General features: G+C 40.1%; 1 protein-coding gene across 1 annotated transcript; it reads left to right on the top strand.

Annotated features, from left to right (window-relative positions):
* Positions 1 to 11,524: 11,524 nt before the first annotated feature.
* LOC127208919 (putative olfactory receptor 2B8) lies at positions 11,525 to 12,466 on the top strand. The gene has a single exon (XM_051168490.1). It carries the CDS (start codon positions 11,525 to 11,527, stop codon positions 12,464 to 12,466), a length of 942 nt encoding a protein of 313 aa, XP_051024447.1.
* The last annotated feature ends 6,413 nt before the right edge of the window (positions 12,467 to 18,879 follow it).

Here is an 18,879-nt window from a genome sequence, read left to right as displayed (position 1 = left end):
TATATTTTCTTTTTTAATTTTCTTAATTTCTTCCTTCCTTTCTCTCTTACTTTTTCCTTCCTTCCTTCTTTCTTTCTTTTTTCTTCCTTTCTTTCTTCACTTTACATTCTACGCATAGCCCCATCCCTTCTCTCCTCTCAGCCCTATGCTCCCTCCCCCGTTTCTCAGAAAAGGGGAGCCCCACTTCCTATCCACTCCAGCTCATCAAGTCACATCAAGGCTGAGAGTGTCTTCTTTGCCTGTGGCCTAGAGAGGCAGCCCCACCAGGGGATCAAAAAGCAGAGAACAGTGTCTATGTCTGAGACAGCATCCACTTCCCTTACTAGAGGACTCACATGAAGTCTGAGCTGCCCAGGGGCTACATCTGTGTAGGGGGCATAGGTCCAGTCCATGCATGGTCCTTGGTTGGTGCTCCAGTCTTATCAAGCCCATCTGGGCCCTGGTTAGTTGGCTCTATTGGTCTTCTTGTGAAGCTCATGTTGCCTCCAGGACCTTCTGTCCTTCCCCCCACTTTTCCACAAGACTCTCCATGTTTTGCCCAATGATTGGCTGTGAGTCTCAGCATCTGTTTCAAACCACTGCTGGGTGGAGCCTCTCAAAGGACAACTATGCTGAACTCCTGTCTGCAAGCATAGCAGAGTATCATTAATAGTGTCAGGGGTTGGTTCTCTCCCATGAGCTGGGTTTTGGGTTGAGCCAGGCATTGGTTGAATAGTCCCTCAACTTCTGTTCTGTTCTCATTCTTTAAAAACCAATCTTCATTGAGGGACATTTTTAATATGGCAGCCATAAAAGTGAGTGTGAAAAGTGTGTGTGGAGTATACAAAGTAACAAGTGATTAATTTCTGTAATATATGGAAAATCTTAAGGTCTGATACTTTTCATACTAAGAGAAATATTTCTTATCTGCACCTATCACCTCACCGTTACCATCTTTAACACAAGGATCTAGGATGAAAAGAAGGCACAGCAGTTATAAGCATCTGCTGTTCTTGCCAACAGCATCGTTTGGTTCCAAGCACACACACTGGGCAGCTCACAGCTGCTAATATCCACTTGCAAAGGATGTGGTGCTTCCTTCTGGCTTGCATGAGCAGCCACATGAAGATTGTATGACAGACAGTCATACCAGCACACACGCAGACAAATAAAAAGTAAATATGTTAAGGAATTTTACCCTAATGAGTCTTTTTTTTAAAAAAAAAAACTATATTTCCATTAAAACCATTTCCAGCAGGTCAGTGAGTCTGAGGCTAGCATGGTCTATAAAACAAATTCCAGGAGAGCCAGGGATACACATAGAAACCCTGTCTTGAAAAACCAAAAATAAACAAATAAAGTCTTCAGTAGATATTACTGAATATACCTTTGACTTAATAAAAAATCTAAGTATTTTCTTTTTCTTAGAGGCATTGTTCTTCATAAAATGTTTATTAGATTGATATAATATAAATTTGCATCCCTTGTTAAAAAAATGGCAAGTTTAAACTAATAGAAAAACTCTTAAATTAATAGGAAAAAAAGGTTTTCTTGAATAAAGCTCAATAAGCAAAGTCAGTTTGGCTTTCAGGTCAGAAGATGTTTCTGTCTTTAGAGTGATTTAACGACCTCTCTACAGCCATTCGCACCCAAACGCCGGTCCTTGTGCCTTCGCATTTTGCCCTTATGCCAAAAACCTCCAAATCTAACCTGAACTCTAAATACACATTCCAAATACTGTGCGTTTCATCCCCAGACACTTTCTGGTCTAAATTTGACCTTTATAAACCCCACTGGGGTAATTCCTGTGTTCCATACCTTAGGTTGATCACTCACCACACTCACCTACAGCTCTCGCCTGTATGATGGTCTTTGTAACTCCATATGGCTGTGGGCACAACAGGAACCAGGAGGAAGAGATAAGAGTCTAACTGCTTGCATCATGTGATCATTTTCATAATAAAAATTAGGAGTAGGCATATGTTGGGTATCTCTGCCAGTGGTGGGCTAACTCATTTCCATTGCAGGATTCCAGATGAAGAAAAAGGCAGGAGCCAAAGTTTCTCTTTAAAACACAATTAAACGTTTTATCTGGAAAAACAAAACAAAACATGTGGAGCAGTTCATGACTTTATCTGTCATCTTTGCATTGGGAGATGCTAATCTTTAAACTGTTTCAGCTTTGTGTGTGTGTTACTGAAGAGACATCAAAAGGCATTGCTAATGTGAATTTTTCTATATCCTTTCTATTGGAGGAAGAAGATAAATCAAGAAAAACATGTTGCTCTCTGTACGATAAGTTCGAATGTGGTGTGTGTGGTTGCTTTGTGTGTGTGTGTTTGTGTGTATATTATTTGTGTGTGTGTGTGTGTGTGTGTGTGTGTGTGTGTGAATTTGTGTGTGTTACTAGTCACTGAACTATGAGCCTCATTTGGGATAGGCAAACACTACCACTAGATTATATCTTCAGGTTTTTTGTTTTTTTATTTGGGATATGTCTTCACTAAGCTCAAGGCTGACCTTGAACTTGCAATTTCCCTGAGTAACTGGAATGACAGTCCTGCTTACCTGGATTTGACTTATAAAAGTCGAAAATTTCCAAAATGTACATAAGTTAGACCAGAAAATGTCTGGGATGCACTGCATGGTATTTGGAGTGAGGTTAGACTCCAGCTTGCATTTGGAGGGTTTCAGCACAACGAGAAATGTGCCTACTGAGTGTTCTGTCCTATGTACCTGTACCACCATGCCAAGCTTCTCCAGAGAACTCCAACTGCACATTGTCAAACTGTCAATGTTGGTATTTGTGGTACAACTCACACTATGCGGTCTGAGAAGTCTAAACAAAGAAAGTTCCAAGTCTAAACAAACAAAGTCATGTGTAAACAGATTTTATTTATACAGAAAAGCGTTATCTTCAGAAAGCATTCAGAGCCTTATCAGTAGCTCCCCTTTAAAAGCCAAATAAGAGGACTGCTGTGATGGGTCAGTGGTTAAGGACACTTGCCTCCAAATCTGTCACTCTGAGTTGATTCCCTACAACCCACACAATGGAGAGAACAGACATCTGCAATTTGTCTTCTGGCCTCCACAGGTGCCATGACATGCACGCATACAAAAAATAAATCTATTTTTTAAATGTTTAAAACCAATCCAGAATAATATCTTGAACAAGAATCAATCCCAAACTCCTTTTCACCAACTAATCCTGCCATCTCTCTTTATGCATTCTTCTCTCTTTGGGTGTTTTGTTTTCCTTGTTGCCCTGTTGGGCATTGAACCCAGAGCTGGTGTGTGAGGTTAGACCAGTAGCACTGAGCCTCAACTCCTGCTCAGTTCTTGGGGTTGTTTGTTGTTTGGATGGCATTGTTTTTGATAGCATCCCACTGTGTAGCCCAGGTCGCCCTGGTATGCACAGTTCTGCAGTTCAGCCCCCTTAGTGCTGGAGTTTCCAGGCAGGAATTGAGTACTTATGTGACTTATTTTAGATCTTGCTTAGCAATTACTGCTGTGACTCCTTTGAGGGACTTGTTCAGGCACTGTTGACTTGACTTAGATGAAGGGATGGTTCATGGAGCAAGCAGACATCTAACTGAATTCTTAAAGTTGAGAGTCCCATAGATGAGGAAGGAAGAAAGTGTGTGGACTTCTTCACAGGGCTGTGCAGAGAGGGACAAAGATCATTTCAGACAGAAAGAGCACCCTGCACACAGTGTGATTGCAGTAATCCAGTGAGCAGGGTCTTGGGAGCCTCAGGCTTTAACTATAAGACAGCAGCTTCACAGCCCCAGCCCATTGCCTGTCTCCTTCCAGCCTTCCTGTCCAGGGATTCTCAAGTAAAGACATTACCATGGCTATGGTCTCCATTCTGAAATCAGGGAAGATCTTCCAGTTCAGTTGAAGGAGAAATGTACATTATCATTTTTATAGAGTAAAAAGAGTCCTTAAACTATGGATAAGTAAATCAACAAAGTGTTTTGGGTTTTTTTTTGTTTGTTTGTTTGTTTTGTTTTATGTTTTTTGGGTTTTTTTTTTTTGTTGTTGTTGTTGTTGTTGTTTTGTTTGGTTGGGTTTTGCTATTGCTTTGGGGTTTACTTGCTTATTTGGTTGGTTGGTTTTGAGTCCTTGTCTTATCCAGCTCAGGCTGGCCTGGAACTCCTGACTCCCCTGACTCCACCTCCAAAGCAGGATCAGTGACCTGTGCCACCATGCTTGGCATCATTATTTTTCAGGTTTTTTTAAAATGAAATTTTGTCATTTGAAATAGTACGGATGGAACTGGAGATCAGGAAGTGAAAGGGCCAGAGGCAGAAAGGTGAGCACTGTAAGAAAAATGCAGAATCCAGAAATGGTGTTTTTATAGAAATGGAGACTAGAACAGAGTGGCCACCAAGGACTTGTCAGAGGCAGGACTTGTGAGAGACAGATAGAGCAGAGGGTAATGAGAGGACATTGGTCAGTAAATTCAAAGTTACAATTAGAGGGAATAGCAAGTCCCTTGACTGAAGGACATCTAGGTTGTTTCCAGATTCTGGTTATTACAAATAAGGCTTCTGTGAACACAGTCTCCCTATTCAGATCTAGCCAATGGGCAGCACCTTCTCCAGTCCTGTGGAGAATAGGAACTGCCTCTGACATGAACTCTGGTGCCCCCTATTTGACTGTTTCCCCTCGGTCGGGAGGCCTGGTGGCTCTCAGAGGAAGGGGAAGCAGGCTATCCAGATGAGACCTGATAGGCTGTGAACATATAATTGGGGAGGAAATCCCCATCTGTCACTGGTCTAGAGAAGGAGAATAGGGTGAAAAAGAGAAGAGAGGGAAACAGGAAGACACAAGTGAAGGAACAACAATCAGGATGTAATCTGAATAAACTATTTAAGTTTTAAAAATTAGAGGGAATATGTCCTGGTTTTCTGTTACAAAGAAGGGTAATGACAGTTAATATTAATATATTCAAGATATCTAGAGAACGAGAATTCAGTTGATCTCATTACTATGTCTGATCAAGATTTGAGGTGATAAATATGCTAATTACCATTGTTTGATCATTGCGTAATACACAGACATTGCAGCCCATATATATCTTGTCAATTAAAAGTAAAATTTATGGACTGGGTTCAGCCCATAAAGTGCAAACATACGGACCTGAGTTTGTATCCCCAGGACCCACATACAAGAGCTCCCAGATCCAGAGAGACAGACAGGAAGGCACCTGGGCCTGTCAGCCAGCATCTTGCCAAATAAGTGAGCTCCAGCTTCAACGACAAACCCTGTCTCAAAAAAACTAAAGTGGAGAACAAGTGAAGACGACACTGGGTGCCAACTTCTGCCCCAACCCTGCACACACATAGAATTCAGGCAGGCATTGCGGTGTTCAGTAATAATCTCAGCTACTCAAGAGGCTGGGGCAGGCGAATCAAGAATTCAAGGTCAGCCTGGGCAACTAGTGAGACCATTTCCAACAAGAAAAAAAAAAAAAATTAAAGTGCTGTGGTATCACTTCATATGAGAGCACAGCCCTAACACTCACAAAGCCCTGGCCTCAGTCCCCAGCACCAAACATAATTAGAATAAACCAATAAATATTTTGACATTTGTGCTGAGCAAAGAAAAAAAAAAAAAAAAAAAAAAACACAGGTAATTCTGAACCCAAAAAATGACAGAAAGAAAAGCAAGCTGTTAGCAAATAACATGACTTTTTGAAGGATGGGAAAGCACTGACATCAGACTACATCGAGTGTCTGCTCTGTGTGACAGGAAAGGTGTTAGAAGCATCACTGTAAGAACCAGGACCAGAGTAACATGCATAGAAATAATGACAATGGGATTTTTGTTGGGAGGAGAAGTGTACGAGTACTATTGCTTCTACTGAGAATCATAAGTCACTGGGTGAAGAGACCAAAGACAAACTGAATTGCGCTGGACACAGTGGTCCAGACCTCAGACCTCGCACTGCAGTGCTCTGACAGGGTGAGACAGGAGGATTCCCATGCATTCAAAGTCAGCCAGGACTCTATGTAAGAAACTGTCGTTTCAAAAAGAACAAAAGCGATCGGGTGGCTTTGATTCTATTCTTCTTGTCTGTTTCCTTAGTTTGACGGCTTGAACTTAGAGCCTCGTCGAACACGTGCTCTAGCACAAAAGTTCACATCCAGCCCCCTTTTTATATCGTTCTGATACGAGCTACATGAACATATTTTTGGCTGTGGATATATGGTTGGTGATGGTAGAGAGTGGACCAGGTATGACTGACTGGCAAGGTCTCAAAAAATGCTGGAAGACAGTGCAGTTGGTAGCACCATCAAAAACTTACTGGATCAATAGCACAAGCACTAAGTAATATGGGGTAAAGAACCAGATTTTTATACTTGAGGACCTCTTTCCTTTTATGCAGAAAAAACATTTCTGAAAGAGTTTAAAGGTTGACCCCTGAAGTGCAAACAATTACTCTAGATATGTCAGATAGAAATGGAACAGAGGAGATAGGATAACCACTAGTTTGAAAGGAAAAGATGGATTCTCTGTCGATGTCACCTCTCCTGAGCCTTCCGCTTTAGCTGCTCCCTGGAGGCCATCAAGCTCTGGATACTTGAATACCGGCTAATGAGTTACAGGGGGCAAGACACTCTTGGGACCACTGGAAAACAAGCACATCCCGATGCATCTCACTCCCCTAAGTGATCCTGGATCTTGGTGGCTCATAAAAAGATTCCCTCCAATACAAAATTGGCCCTTTTATTCATGGCCAGATTCATATTCAACTCCTGTTTGGTAGTTGGACTCTAAAATGTTTGGCCAGGCTTCCTGGGAAACCCAAAGGGGTGACAGAGGTTACGCCAACAGTAACTTTTGAAGAGGTTGCTATCAAATTCGAAGGCCTGAGTAGCATTTGATCATTGTCCATTTTCAAAGACCATCCAAAGGACAACATACTTGAAGCATACTTTCAAGTGAAATTTACATGAACTCTAAGAGTTCTATTTGACCTACCCCATCACGTAGCCCTGCCCTGCAGTTCCTCAGCCAAGCTCAGAGACTGGTAATCTCAGAATGTGCCATATTTGAAGATGTTATTTTATTTTGCCTGATATTAAATCTCAACTCAATACCAATCTCTGGAGCTCAAAGGCCATCTTTCTTCTTCTAGAAGGCAGCTGGATGTCTGCAACCTTTGTTACTTGTCTGCAGAAGAGTCCATATTTTTGATCCAACACGGCTCGGTTGCTCCCCAAGCCAGCTAAGGTTGTTCTTTTTGCTTTTAATTTAGACCCAATAGTATCCTTAGTGCTACCTGGAGAAATAATATCAGTACATAACTTTATTAATGGAATAATTTCTACACTAGAAAAGGAACTTGATTTCCAGATAATAAGATATCCTTGCATGCAAGAAGTAAAAGGGTATAAATATTTTCTATTCCATTCAAACTAAACTCCATGGGGAAACTTCACGGGTCTTAGAATGTGCACTCTGTATTGATTTCAGTATTTCAGTTATAGCAAAGATGTGTTTATGAAAAGATTTGGCTGGGTGTCCCTGGCAAGTGACTTTCATAATATGTGCACCAGAAGAAATAAATACTATCTAATTCATAGTGTCAGCAGTGGTCATGGTCAGTGTATCTCATTTATGAACTAATACCTTCAGCTTTCTTCTTCCACTGCTCAGTGGGAGTGAGTGTATAATTAGAAAGCACTGCAACTTGACATATGTAACTAAGGTATTTTCATGGGTTCACACTTTCCTGCCCCAGAAAAAGCCCAACAGAAATCAATTCTAAACTCTGCTCACTGTCTTTGAATTTCTAGATAAGATAACATTATAGTTAACTTAGTTAGCCTTAATCCAATATAACCACTAGACTTACAAGACAAAAAGAAAATGCAGTTCGACATGAAGACAGAGGTTGAAGCTCCACAGGTACAAATGACAGAACTCTAGGGAGTGTCAGCAAACCACCAGAAAGACAAAATGATGCAAAAAAAAAAAAAAAAAAAAAGATTCAAGTTTTTAGAGGTTTCCAGGGGATCCCAGCCCTCCTCATACCTTGATTATGGATTTATAGCCTTCAGAACCATGAAACATCACATTTCTGCCATGTTGAGTCCTCCTATTCATTATGGGCAGCCCTAGAAAAACACATAAAACTATATGGAAATATATCTTGAAATAGCCTATGCCAAATTTATTGTGTCTTATGATTACAACGAATTACATACATCTCATCAGAATGTATGCATTTCTTGATTCCGATTATCTTCTGTGGAATACTAGGAACAAAATCATCTGAACAACATGTTCTAGAGTAATTTAATGAGCCATTTAAGAAAATAATAGAAAAATAAGGGGCTCTACTAAAATGCTTTAAGAGGCTTCAGCTGGACATCATGGTAGGCAGAAGATGCTACTTCTTTTTTAAAATATCTTCGTATATATACATGTATATTATTACACATATATTAATAAGCTACATACAGCAAGAAGAACCGCAGAACAATCAGGAATTCTATTAATATTACACTCCTAATGCTTTGGCTATTTGTATTTGGTAACCTTGAAGAAAACATCTTTCCTATCTTGGTGAGTCTAAAATTCTGAATGTAAATCAATATCTATCCTATCTCATCTCTAGCAACTTAAAACATCTATCTAGACCTAGAAACATCTTAACTCCTAAACAAATAAGCATAATTTTAAAACTACCTATCTGGTCTTCAACCCCATCAGAGACTTGAGAAGGAACAAAATTAATTAGCTGAGTAAACAGGAAGTGCAGGTTAGCAGCTTGAAAAGTGTAAAAAAAAAAAAATGACACACTTTGCTGCCTGAAGAGTCACACAAAACCCTCTATAACGCTGACATTTAAAGGTAAGTGCCAACAGCGTTCACCAAAAATCAATTCTTAGGTTCACATTGTGTTTAGAATTCTGGATGTCTTGAAACGACTCCATTAATCTGAAAGAGAAAGAAATTATAAACCTGTTGTCACTGGAGAATGTGTTTTTGCTGATGAGTTCTTGATTGAGATAGGATGTGAGAGCTACTGAGCCTGCCCAGCTTTCAGTGAAGAATGAAAAGGCAGTGACACTGTCCCTTCTCTTCGGAAAGAGAAACAGCTGGGAAACAGGCGTGGGCATGCAGACTTTAAAATCTCAAGACTTATTAGTGGCAGATTTATACTTAGAATGCAAGCATTTTGCTCCCGTTTTATTGGATTTTAGAAGTAATCCCAAATTATTCTTTTTGTCATGACAGTACCTGCCACTAAAGAGTCACTGACGAGAGTCAGGGAGCCAAGAGGCCAACAAGAAAGGCACAGTAGACAAAAGGTAAGGTATCTCCTCTACCAGCCAGAAACCTTGCAAATAGAGAGATCTCATTTATAAAGGATTAACAGAGCTCAGTAGGATTCCACACAAAGCAGTAATAAAAACACAACGTAACCTTGACTATGCGCAATTGTTCATCAACATCCATCTCTAGTGTATGGGAAGAAATTGAAATGAAACCTCATCTTTCCAAACAGACTGAGCTTTGCAGGCACTGACCTTTCCCTTCTACAGGAGAACTTGCAACTACTGCTTAGCTATTATTGTTCATAGTTTCCCCCAAGACAGCTAAAACTTTCAGTAATGTTAACTTAGTTACCAATAATCTATGTCTATGTCTAAAGGCACAGCCTCATCTAGCCCCACTCATCCTTGGCTGTTCCATGCAACTGGAGATGGCTTTGAAAACCTAACCCTTCTACTCTCCGATTAGGTGCATGGACTACCATGGCGAGCCAGCCTATGACCATTTTTGAGATAACAGTTTTATTTTAATCTTTTTAAAATATTTTTTATTCTTTACATACACATTTATATTGTTACACATATATACAATAAACTACTTACAGCAAGATGAACCATGACACAATCAGGAATTATATACGTTACATTCTTAGTGTTTTGGCTATTTGTATTTTGAAGCCTTGAAGGAAACATCTTTCCTATCTTGGTGCATCTAAAATTCTGAATGTAAATCGATATCTATCATATCTCATCATTATCAACTTAAAACATCTATCTAGACCTAAAAACATCTTAACCCCTAAACAGCTAAGCTTAATTGTAGAACTAAACTATCTGGTCTTCAACCCCATCAGAGACTTGAGAAGGAATAAACTTGATTACCTGAGTATGCTGGGAGTGCAGGTTAGTAGCTTCCCAAATGAGAAGATGACAGAGACAGTTTGCTGCCTGAACAGTCACCCACAACTCTCTATAACATTGGAGCATCATCTTCAGCCTTCTGGCCCAATTTATCTGACAGACATATTTGTGAGGCATGAACTATTGAGGACTTGCTTACCCTGTCTTGGCAGAGTTTGGCTATCAACTCTGCATCCAATTAAGCTTTTTTTTTTTAATTTGCTCAAGAAATTTACCCAGATCCATTTCTTTTTATTTTCATGCCATGTTGTATTGAAAGCATTTTTAACTTTTTAAATTGTCATGAAAAGCAATTGGTTTCTTTGTGGCATCTTCACACATATATGTCATTGTATTTTGTTCTAATTCATCTCTCTCCTCTGCTGCTGCCCAGACCTGTTTGTAGGTAATAGCTGTGCTGCTGTTAGGGCTGGAGATGGAGCTCAGGGGTGGAACTGTTCAGCGTGCTGGAGGCCCTGGTATTATGTAGTATTAATTTGAATCATGGGAAGTCTGTAGAGGATGAAATGCATTGAGGGCTTCGGGAGCAGTTACTTAAATAGGGAAGATGGTTCTTTTAAGAAGCTGATATTAACGTTCAGCGTAATTTTTTAAATCATAACGTGAGAGAAAAGAACGAGCATTGGCCAGTCCCCAGCTCTTCATTGGATGGATGGCACCAATGAGGAGCCAAGCTTGGTACCCTGATACCTAAATCTACTTGCAGTAATGGCTTTCCAATCGTTAAAATTATTCTAGGTTATGGGACTTGTCCTTGTTCATTCGCATATGGATTAAAATGCATTGCTCTGCCATAAATTGCCAAATGCCATCTTTTCTATGTATTTTCAAAAAATAAATGTTTTCTTTGGGCAGAAAAGAACTAGAAACCCTATTCTAAAATATTTCAGGTCTCCAGTGAGACCTAAGACAAAATTAAGACAAAAGCAGATTTGTATCTTACTGAGGAAAATTTGATTTAATTTTGAGACACTCAATGCTCTTTAAAGTCTATCCAACCACAAAAAATATGCAGGTCCTTGCCAGTCATGAGACTGTACTGTAAATTCAGAATAAACCCTTCCTCTGCCATTTATTAGGTGACTTGACCCAGATAAAGAGCTGAGCCTGTTAGAGCGTAACACACTCACATTCTCAGCAAAGGTAGCAATGAACACACAAGAAAACACGTAGAACATGCTGCTGCTGCTGCTGCTGCTGTGGAAAACAGCAACACAGTAGCTTGTGACGTGACGAGTTTCCCAACGAGGCTGCATTTGTTCAGGAGTAGAAGACGACAGAATAGCCTCCAGATGAGAGCTGGCTCTCTTGCTTCCCGCAGGCCGACTGCAATGGACAGAGCTAACGGCAGCATCTTTTCTGGGTTCATTCTTCTGGGCTTCTCCAACAGGCCTCAGCTGGAAACAGCTCTCTTCGTGGTCATCCTGATCATCTATTTCCTGAGCTTCCTAGGCAACAGTACCATCATACTGCTGTCGGTTGTAGACCTTCACCTCCGTACCCCCATGTATTTCTTCCTTTCTAATCTCTCTTTTATGGATCTTTGTCTGACTACTTGTACTGTCCCTCAGACCCTGTTCAACTTCAAGGGGAAGGACAAGACCATCACTTACGGTGGCTGTGTGACTCAACTCTTCATTGCCTTGGGACTTGGGGGAGTGGAGTGTGTGCTCTTGTCTGTGATGGCTTACGATCGCTACGCCGCTGTCTGCCGCCCACTGCACTACCTGGTGATCATGCACCCACAGCTTTGCTTACAGCTGGTTATAACTGCCTGGCTCACGGGATTTGGCAATTCCGTGGTACAGACAGCATTGACCATGACCCTTCCCCTCTGTGGCAGAAACCAATTGGACCATTTCTTCTGTGAAGTTCCGGTGATGCTGAAACTAGCCTGCACTAACACCTTCCTCAATGAGGCTGAACTCTTCGCTGTCAGCGTCTTTTTCTTGGTGGTACCACTCTCACTCATATTAGTGTCCTATGGCCACATTACTCACGCAGTTCTGAAGATAAAGTCAGCCCAGGGGAGGCGGAAGGCCTTCGGAACCTGCGGCTCTCACCTTCTGGTAGTAACTATCTTCTTTGGAACACTCATCTCCATGTACCTCCAGCCTCCCTCCAGTTACTCCCAGGATGTGAACAAAAGCATTGCGCTTTTCTATACGCTGGTGACTCCTCTGTTGAATCCCCTGATTTACACGCTGAGGAACAAGGAAGTCAAGAGCGCCCTGAGGAGACTGACAGGAAGTACAGAGTCAAGAAAGAGTTAAGGCAAGGCTGCTGTCCTAAACACTTAGGCTTCGGGAGACTTCTGTGTATCTAGAAACTGGTTTTAAGTTAAGCTAATAAATAGTCATGAATCTTCTATGTACCAAGCACTGTTTTGGGAGCTCGATTGGGTTGATAGATGAATAAATGACAAGAGATAGATGAGAGGTAGTTAATTGAGCGATCAAATCAGAGAGAAGTCTTGTCACAATGAAGTTGCCTTATGGAGAGATATAAATAAGATAGGGTAACATAAATTAGATATATCACAGACTGCCACAGGGAATAAACAAATTATAAGTATATATAATTTCTGTGTAATCATGTGGATCTTTTTTCCAAAAATGCAGTCTGTCATGTGTTATGGAACATGACATGGCTGTGATCCCAGCACCAGGGATTGCAAGTCAGAAGGATCATTAAGTTCAAAGCCAGAAAAAAAAAAAGTTCAAAGCCATCCTTTGGCTATAGAGTGAGTATCAAGCTAGTCAAAGATTCATAGTAACCCTATCTTTTAAAAAGTGCAATCCAGTCGGTAAATCCTGAAACAAAAAATAGAGTGAAATGTTATCATTTTTAAATTAAAATTTTACTATTTTAATTGCCATGAATTGACTATATAATTTCTTAAAACAATACTTAATGTCTGTGTTTGTATGTCACTATGTGAATGAATATTTTCACAAAATCAAGATGTATTAAAAATTTAAAATTATTTTAATTAATCAATGATTCTAAGGTATTTAAACATTTTACATATATAAGTACAGTACTATATACTGAAACAGATTTATAAAAGTTAAAAAAACACAATCAAATCCTTTTGAAAACCGTGTTTATAAATATTTTTCTTGAATGTTTCTTATTATGACAACAGCAACTTTGAAGGTTTGATATTATTACATTAATTAAATTATGGGACGAAGATTCCTTTGTATCAATTAAAATCAATTAGCAAATTGCTGAGTGAGTTCTGTAGTGATTTTTATCTCTGTAAAAGATAATTTAGTGACTTCTGATTTTTCTCAGTGTATGATACAAAAGACTTTTTTCTCTTAAAGACATTTTATTGGTTTTTTATTCTTAACAACTAGTTTCATTGAAAAACATATTAGTTTTATGATACAAAAGTTTCATACAACAATTTTTTAATTTATGGAGACACATTGCAAGACCCTTGGTGGATGTCAATTCACAGATGGAGCCTGAAGCAATGGCTGTGTTTTGACAAAAAGTATAACTTTGACATTTTCACTGACTCATCTATTGTTAGCAGCACTTTAAATTCCAAACTTTTCACCTCCACTTATTTTTTTTTTTTTTTTCATTCCTGGGATAAAGCTTTTCCATAGAGAGACTTCTGCCATCTACACTGTCTGGTTCTGTAGGCACAACACAGAGTTTTTATTTCCTTCCTTATTTTTTGCTGTCATGGTGGAGTTGTTTGTCTGTTTGCTTCTCTGCTTGTTTTTGAGACAAGGTATCACTCTGTAGCCCTGGCTGGCCTGGAACTCGCTATATAGACCACAGAGATTCTACCTGCCTCTGGTCCCTAAGTGCTAGAATTAAAGGCATTGCTACCACATCTGGCCAGAAATTTTATTTCTGAGAGCCTTTGCTCTGTATGTGTGTCCTGAAGCATGTGTCTTCATCCTACGTGACATCATCCTCTGTGCAGCATAGACACATAATATCAGAGCAAACCTGTTCCTTCCTCTCTCCTGTCCTTGTGCTTTCTTTACATTTATATGGTGCATTATGTTGAATGATGGTATTAAGGGCCTATTCTGCTACCCACCCTAGCTCCCAAATAATGACATGGAGACCTAATAGATTTATTCAACAAGCTTTAAGTTCTATAACTGGGCAGATATTCATCTACTCTGGCACAACTGTGCTATTCTGGCTACCTCGCACCCACATGCCCTTTTACTTGCTGTATCAGTCATGCTTTGCTTTCTGCTGTAATTCTCTATGCTCAGACTAGGAACAAAAGTCCTAGCTGCTCTCTCCTCTGACCATCGGCTCATAAGCTTCTTTATTAATCAATTCAAGAAAATTGTGGCGCAGTGTTTACACACCGTTGATACAGAAGACTCTTCAATGAGCGTGACAACGTCCACATCTGGACTGTAGCCAGATCCTCAGAACACAGAAATCAGCATCTGAATACACAGTCCACAGAAACTCCCTCCAATGCAATTAAACATCTTTTCCAGAACCGTCCAGTTGTACGACAGCTGAAGTCTTTGCTCTGTTGTGGGTGGTACCCTTTCTCAATCAATTTCTTCATCCCCCGAAATGTTCTCTCTGGTAAAAATCTATATTTCTCAGTTCAAACTTATTCTTGACTCTATATTACCATCTGTCACAGTAAGTAAAAGTGACTTGGTTTGGGGATCTTTTGCTGTCTTTACACTAGTGCTTTGGAGCATTACATTGTCATTGTAAACATGACAATCCTGTCTTTCCTTCTACCCACAAACCTGTCTTTCAATTTCAGCTCATTACTTAACACACATAATATAGCTCTATATTTTTTTCAATCCGGGGTGTAACAGTAAAACAAAAACAAATCTTCTTCATAGTTTCACCTGATTAAAATTGATTTTTATTGTAGAACCTCACCATACAGTTTTTTTTTTTTTATTAAGACCATAACTGTCAGCTGTAGTAGATGTAAACATGTTTTTGTTTTGATCCCAAGTGTGGGGTGGGGAACAGACTTGTGAGAGAACAGGTGATGTTTATCCACTAGAAGACTAAACCACCTCCTGTGGGGGCTTGGTTTTTGCCAGCTGAAACACATCTTAGTGCAGATTCTGAGAGGAGATATATATATGAGCCCAAAACAGGAGGTGGGGCTTTTTGGGTCTTGGCATTGTTTGCCTGTTCATCATTCCACTTCGAGACGCTCTTAGAGAGAATGCTTCAGGCTCTGGGTTCTAGCTGCTGTTCCAGGCTCCAGCAGCAACTTTAGTGGAATTGCTGGTCTGCTGAAATCCTGCTGACTACACGAGGGGAATCACTCCCAGGAACTGAGTCCAAAAAGGTCTACTTCTCCTGTTCCCATTAACCTCTTTTCTCTCCTATCTAGCGTAGGTGGGTTGGAAGGGAGGTGTAAGCATTAAAGAACCCCAAATGAAGTAGGTTTAGAAAAGGTTGAAGTGTACATTCAGCTTCTCACTTAAGGACTGTATTTTATAACTTATCTTTAGCAAGTCCCTCTCTCATATTGTCAGTTTGAGTACTCTTGAACTTTGAGACAATTGGTAAGTAAAATAGGGGTAGCTTAAAGACAAGCACTACAGTATTATGTCAGTCCATGCCATAACCAATGGAGCTATTAAGTGAACAAGGGGTTGGTAACACACAGAGTGTATACGCTTGTGGTGATTTGAATAGGTTTGGTCCCCATAGACTCATGTGTTTGAATGCTTGGCCCATAGGGAATGACAGTATTAAGTGGCCTTATTGGAGGAAACGGGTCACTGTGGAGGCGGGCTTTGAGGCCTTCTATATGCTCAAGCTACACCCAGTGACACAGTCTCCCTTTGCTGCCTTTGGATCAAGATATAGAACTCCCAGCTCTTTCCTCAGCACCATGTCTGTCTGGACTCTGCCATGTTTCCCTGCATTACAACAATGACAAACAAAGGTTATGTCTCATGCCAAGCAGGACACCATGAGACACAGAGAGATGTCGTCACTACTGATAATAGCACCAAACTGAAAACCTATGGATTGTTTGTTTCCACATCTTTTCCACTCATACCCTCAGACTATAAAACCTAAAATGACAGAAAGCAACCTGAATGTGAGTTGAATACTGGGGTTGATTCAGACAGACTGTCCTTGTCGTGAGAGTAAAAGTCAGCACAGCACCAGTAAGGTTAGCATGACAAATTGAACACTTAAGCGTTCTTAAACACATAGCCAATGTATATGGACGTTTGCTGAGCTCTGGAGATACATACGAAGCTCAGGTCTTGAGTAAAAGCTCTGCAAACTGAGTTGTTTTGTGTCTATGGAATAGAGACTCACTAGGGGAACGAGTCTTGTCTCTTTATTACAGTTTCTTCTATTATGACATTTGTATCTAGGGAGATGGCTTGCACTAAAAGCATGGGGAACTAAGTTGGTTTTCCCAAGACCGTGTTTCACATTAGCACAGCGGCCACAGAAATGGTCCGTTTCTATGATTCCAGTTTTGTAGGATGGAGACAGAATCCCAGGGTCTTACTGACCAGTGCAGCCAAAATGACAAGTTCCGGGTTTATGAAGAAACCTTGTCTATAAAGGAAAGAAGGAACAAACGAAGAAACAAACAGATAAGGTGGAGAAACAGCTGAAGAAGACATCCCGACTTTACCATCTGACCTCTACACATGAGCACACACATGCTCACAAACATACACAAAAAGACAGTTGGCAACATTTGAAGTCATGTGAATCAGAGGGCAAGACAAATAAGAAGACTGAGGAATAACAACAGAACCCGGAATTGCAGCGCATGTTCAGGTTCTGTTTTTACACCATTGTTGGTTAGCTTCCGGCTGACTGTGTCCCACTGTGTGATACCTTTCTGATGACTGCCCCATTTCCCCCTGTGCCTAGTGTATAAGGTGTTACACTTCTTCATATCATAACAGGAAGTTTTACTCATGGAATCTCCATTTCTGTTTTACAAAAGGAGAGCATCTTATCTTCATCATTTAGAAGCACTGAGAAAGGTTTTTATCGATGGTCTCCATTAATGTTTTTTCTGTTTTCAATTTCATTTCTTTCTACTCTAAATTGATTTGCTTGTTTGTTTTGTACCGACTTTGGATTTCAGTTGCTTTTCTTTTTCTAGTCTTCTAAGGTAAAACTTTACACTGTTGATTTTAGGTCCTTTTTCTTTTCTAGTGAGGCATCTGTATTTTTCCCTGTATGCACTGCTTTCACGGCATCCCAGAAATTTCAATAAATTATCTCTTCGCTTAGCTCACTTGTATTTCAACTTTCTCTTCACATTTCTTGTTTAGTATGGACGTTATTAGGAAGTACAGATTGGAACTAGAGAGATCACTCAATAGTCACGAGCTTTAGCTGCTCTCCCAGAGGACCAGGATTCAGTTCCCAGCAACCATGGCAGACAGCTCCCACAACTGTAACTATAGCTCCTGTCTAATCTATAGCCATGTGGGGCTCCTTCAGTTATTTTTTTTTTTAATTAGGTTCCAGTTTACACTTGTTTGTGTATGATTCCAGAATTCACATTGTACTACTTCTGTTTCTTTAATTTATGAAAGTATGTTTATAGTTGAGGGTATGAACTATCTCCATGGATGTCCCATATGAAATTTAACAGAATGCCTAGTCTCATATTCTTAGATAAAGTAGCCTTTATCCCTGTGATGCAGTCAACTGACAGTGCTGTGGAATTTAGCTTTCAACTAACTAGAACTGCCTTCTAGAACTGTCTGCCATGATATCAAGTATTGTGATTAACCTTGGTTGTCAGCTTGATTGTATGGAGAGAAACTTAGAAAGTGGGTAAAGAAAACTCCAGGGTATGTTAGTAAGGGTACTTAGAGAAGACTGACATACCAGCCAGTAAAGATGCACTCTCATATGGTTAGCATTGTCCAATAGGCTAGGGGTCTGGGTGAGTCAATGAAACAGAAGGGAAGACTTCACAGTCAAGCACACTTGGCCCTCCAGCTGCTACGCTTTTATAAAGTGCTGCTACAGGCTCCATGGATGTCTGATTCCAGCATCTTCAGCCTCTGAACAAAGTCTCTTCGGGCCTTCTGTCTTCCTCTTCAAGTTGGGATTGTATCATGGGTCCCTTTCAGTCTCTAGCAGCTCTCTCTCCCGCCTTTCGGGTAGTCATTGTAGAACTTCCCAGCCTCTAATCCTATGAGTCAATTTAATCAATTCCCCTCATAACTATCTATGTATTCTGTTGGCTCTATTCGTCTGGAGGACCTTAATACCATCAGCAGTAAAGATAATGAATTACCTGGCTATAACAGTGGATTCACCAATTTCATCTTACGGTTTGATCACTGTTTCCCTTGTGTATTTTAAAACCTTGTTGTCAGGTGTGTGCACTCCAAAGAGTTAGGTCTCCTTGGGTATTTCACCACATTCCTCGTTATTTCTGGTAATTTTTATGCTTTGAAATCTCTATCTGAAATCAACATAGTCACTGGAACTATGTGCTTCTATGCTTGAATTCATAATCAGTGTGGGATATTTATAGATAATATAGTTGAGTCTAATCTTTTGAGCCACCCTGGCAACCTTAGTATTTTCATTAGCATACTTATTCATTGAGGTTTAAAGTTATTATCCACATAGTTGGGTGAGTATCGATCATATTTGCTAATGTTTTGTCCTCACGGCCCTGGTCCTTTGTTATTGTATT

The sequence above is a fragment of the Acomys russatus genome, chromosome 3 (assembly GCF_903995435.1).
Source record: "Acomys russatus chromosome 3, mAcoRus1.1, whole genome shotgun sequence".
Lineage (NCBI taxonomy): Eukaryota > Metazoa > Chordata > Mammalia > Rodentia > Muridae > Acomys > Acomys russatus.
Note: the sequence above shows the minus strand (reverse complement) of the source record. Positions and strands in the feature narration are given on the sequence as shown.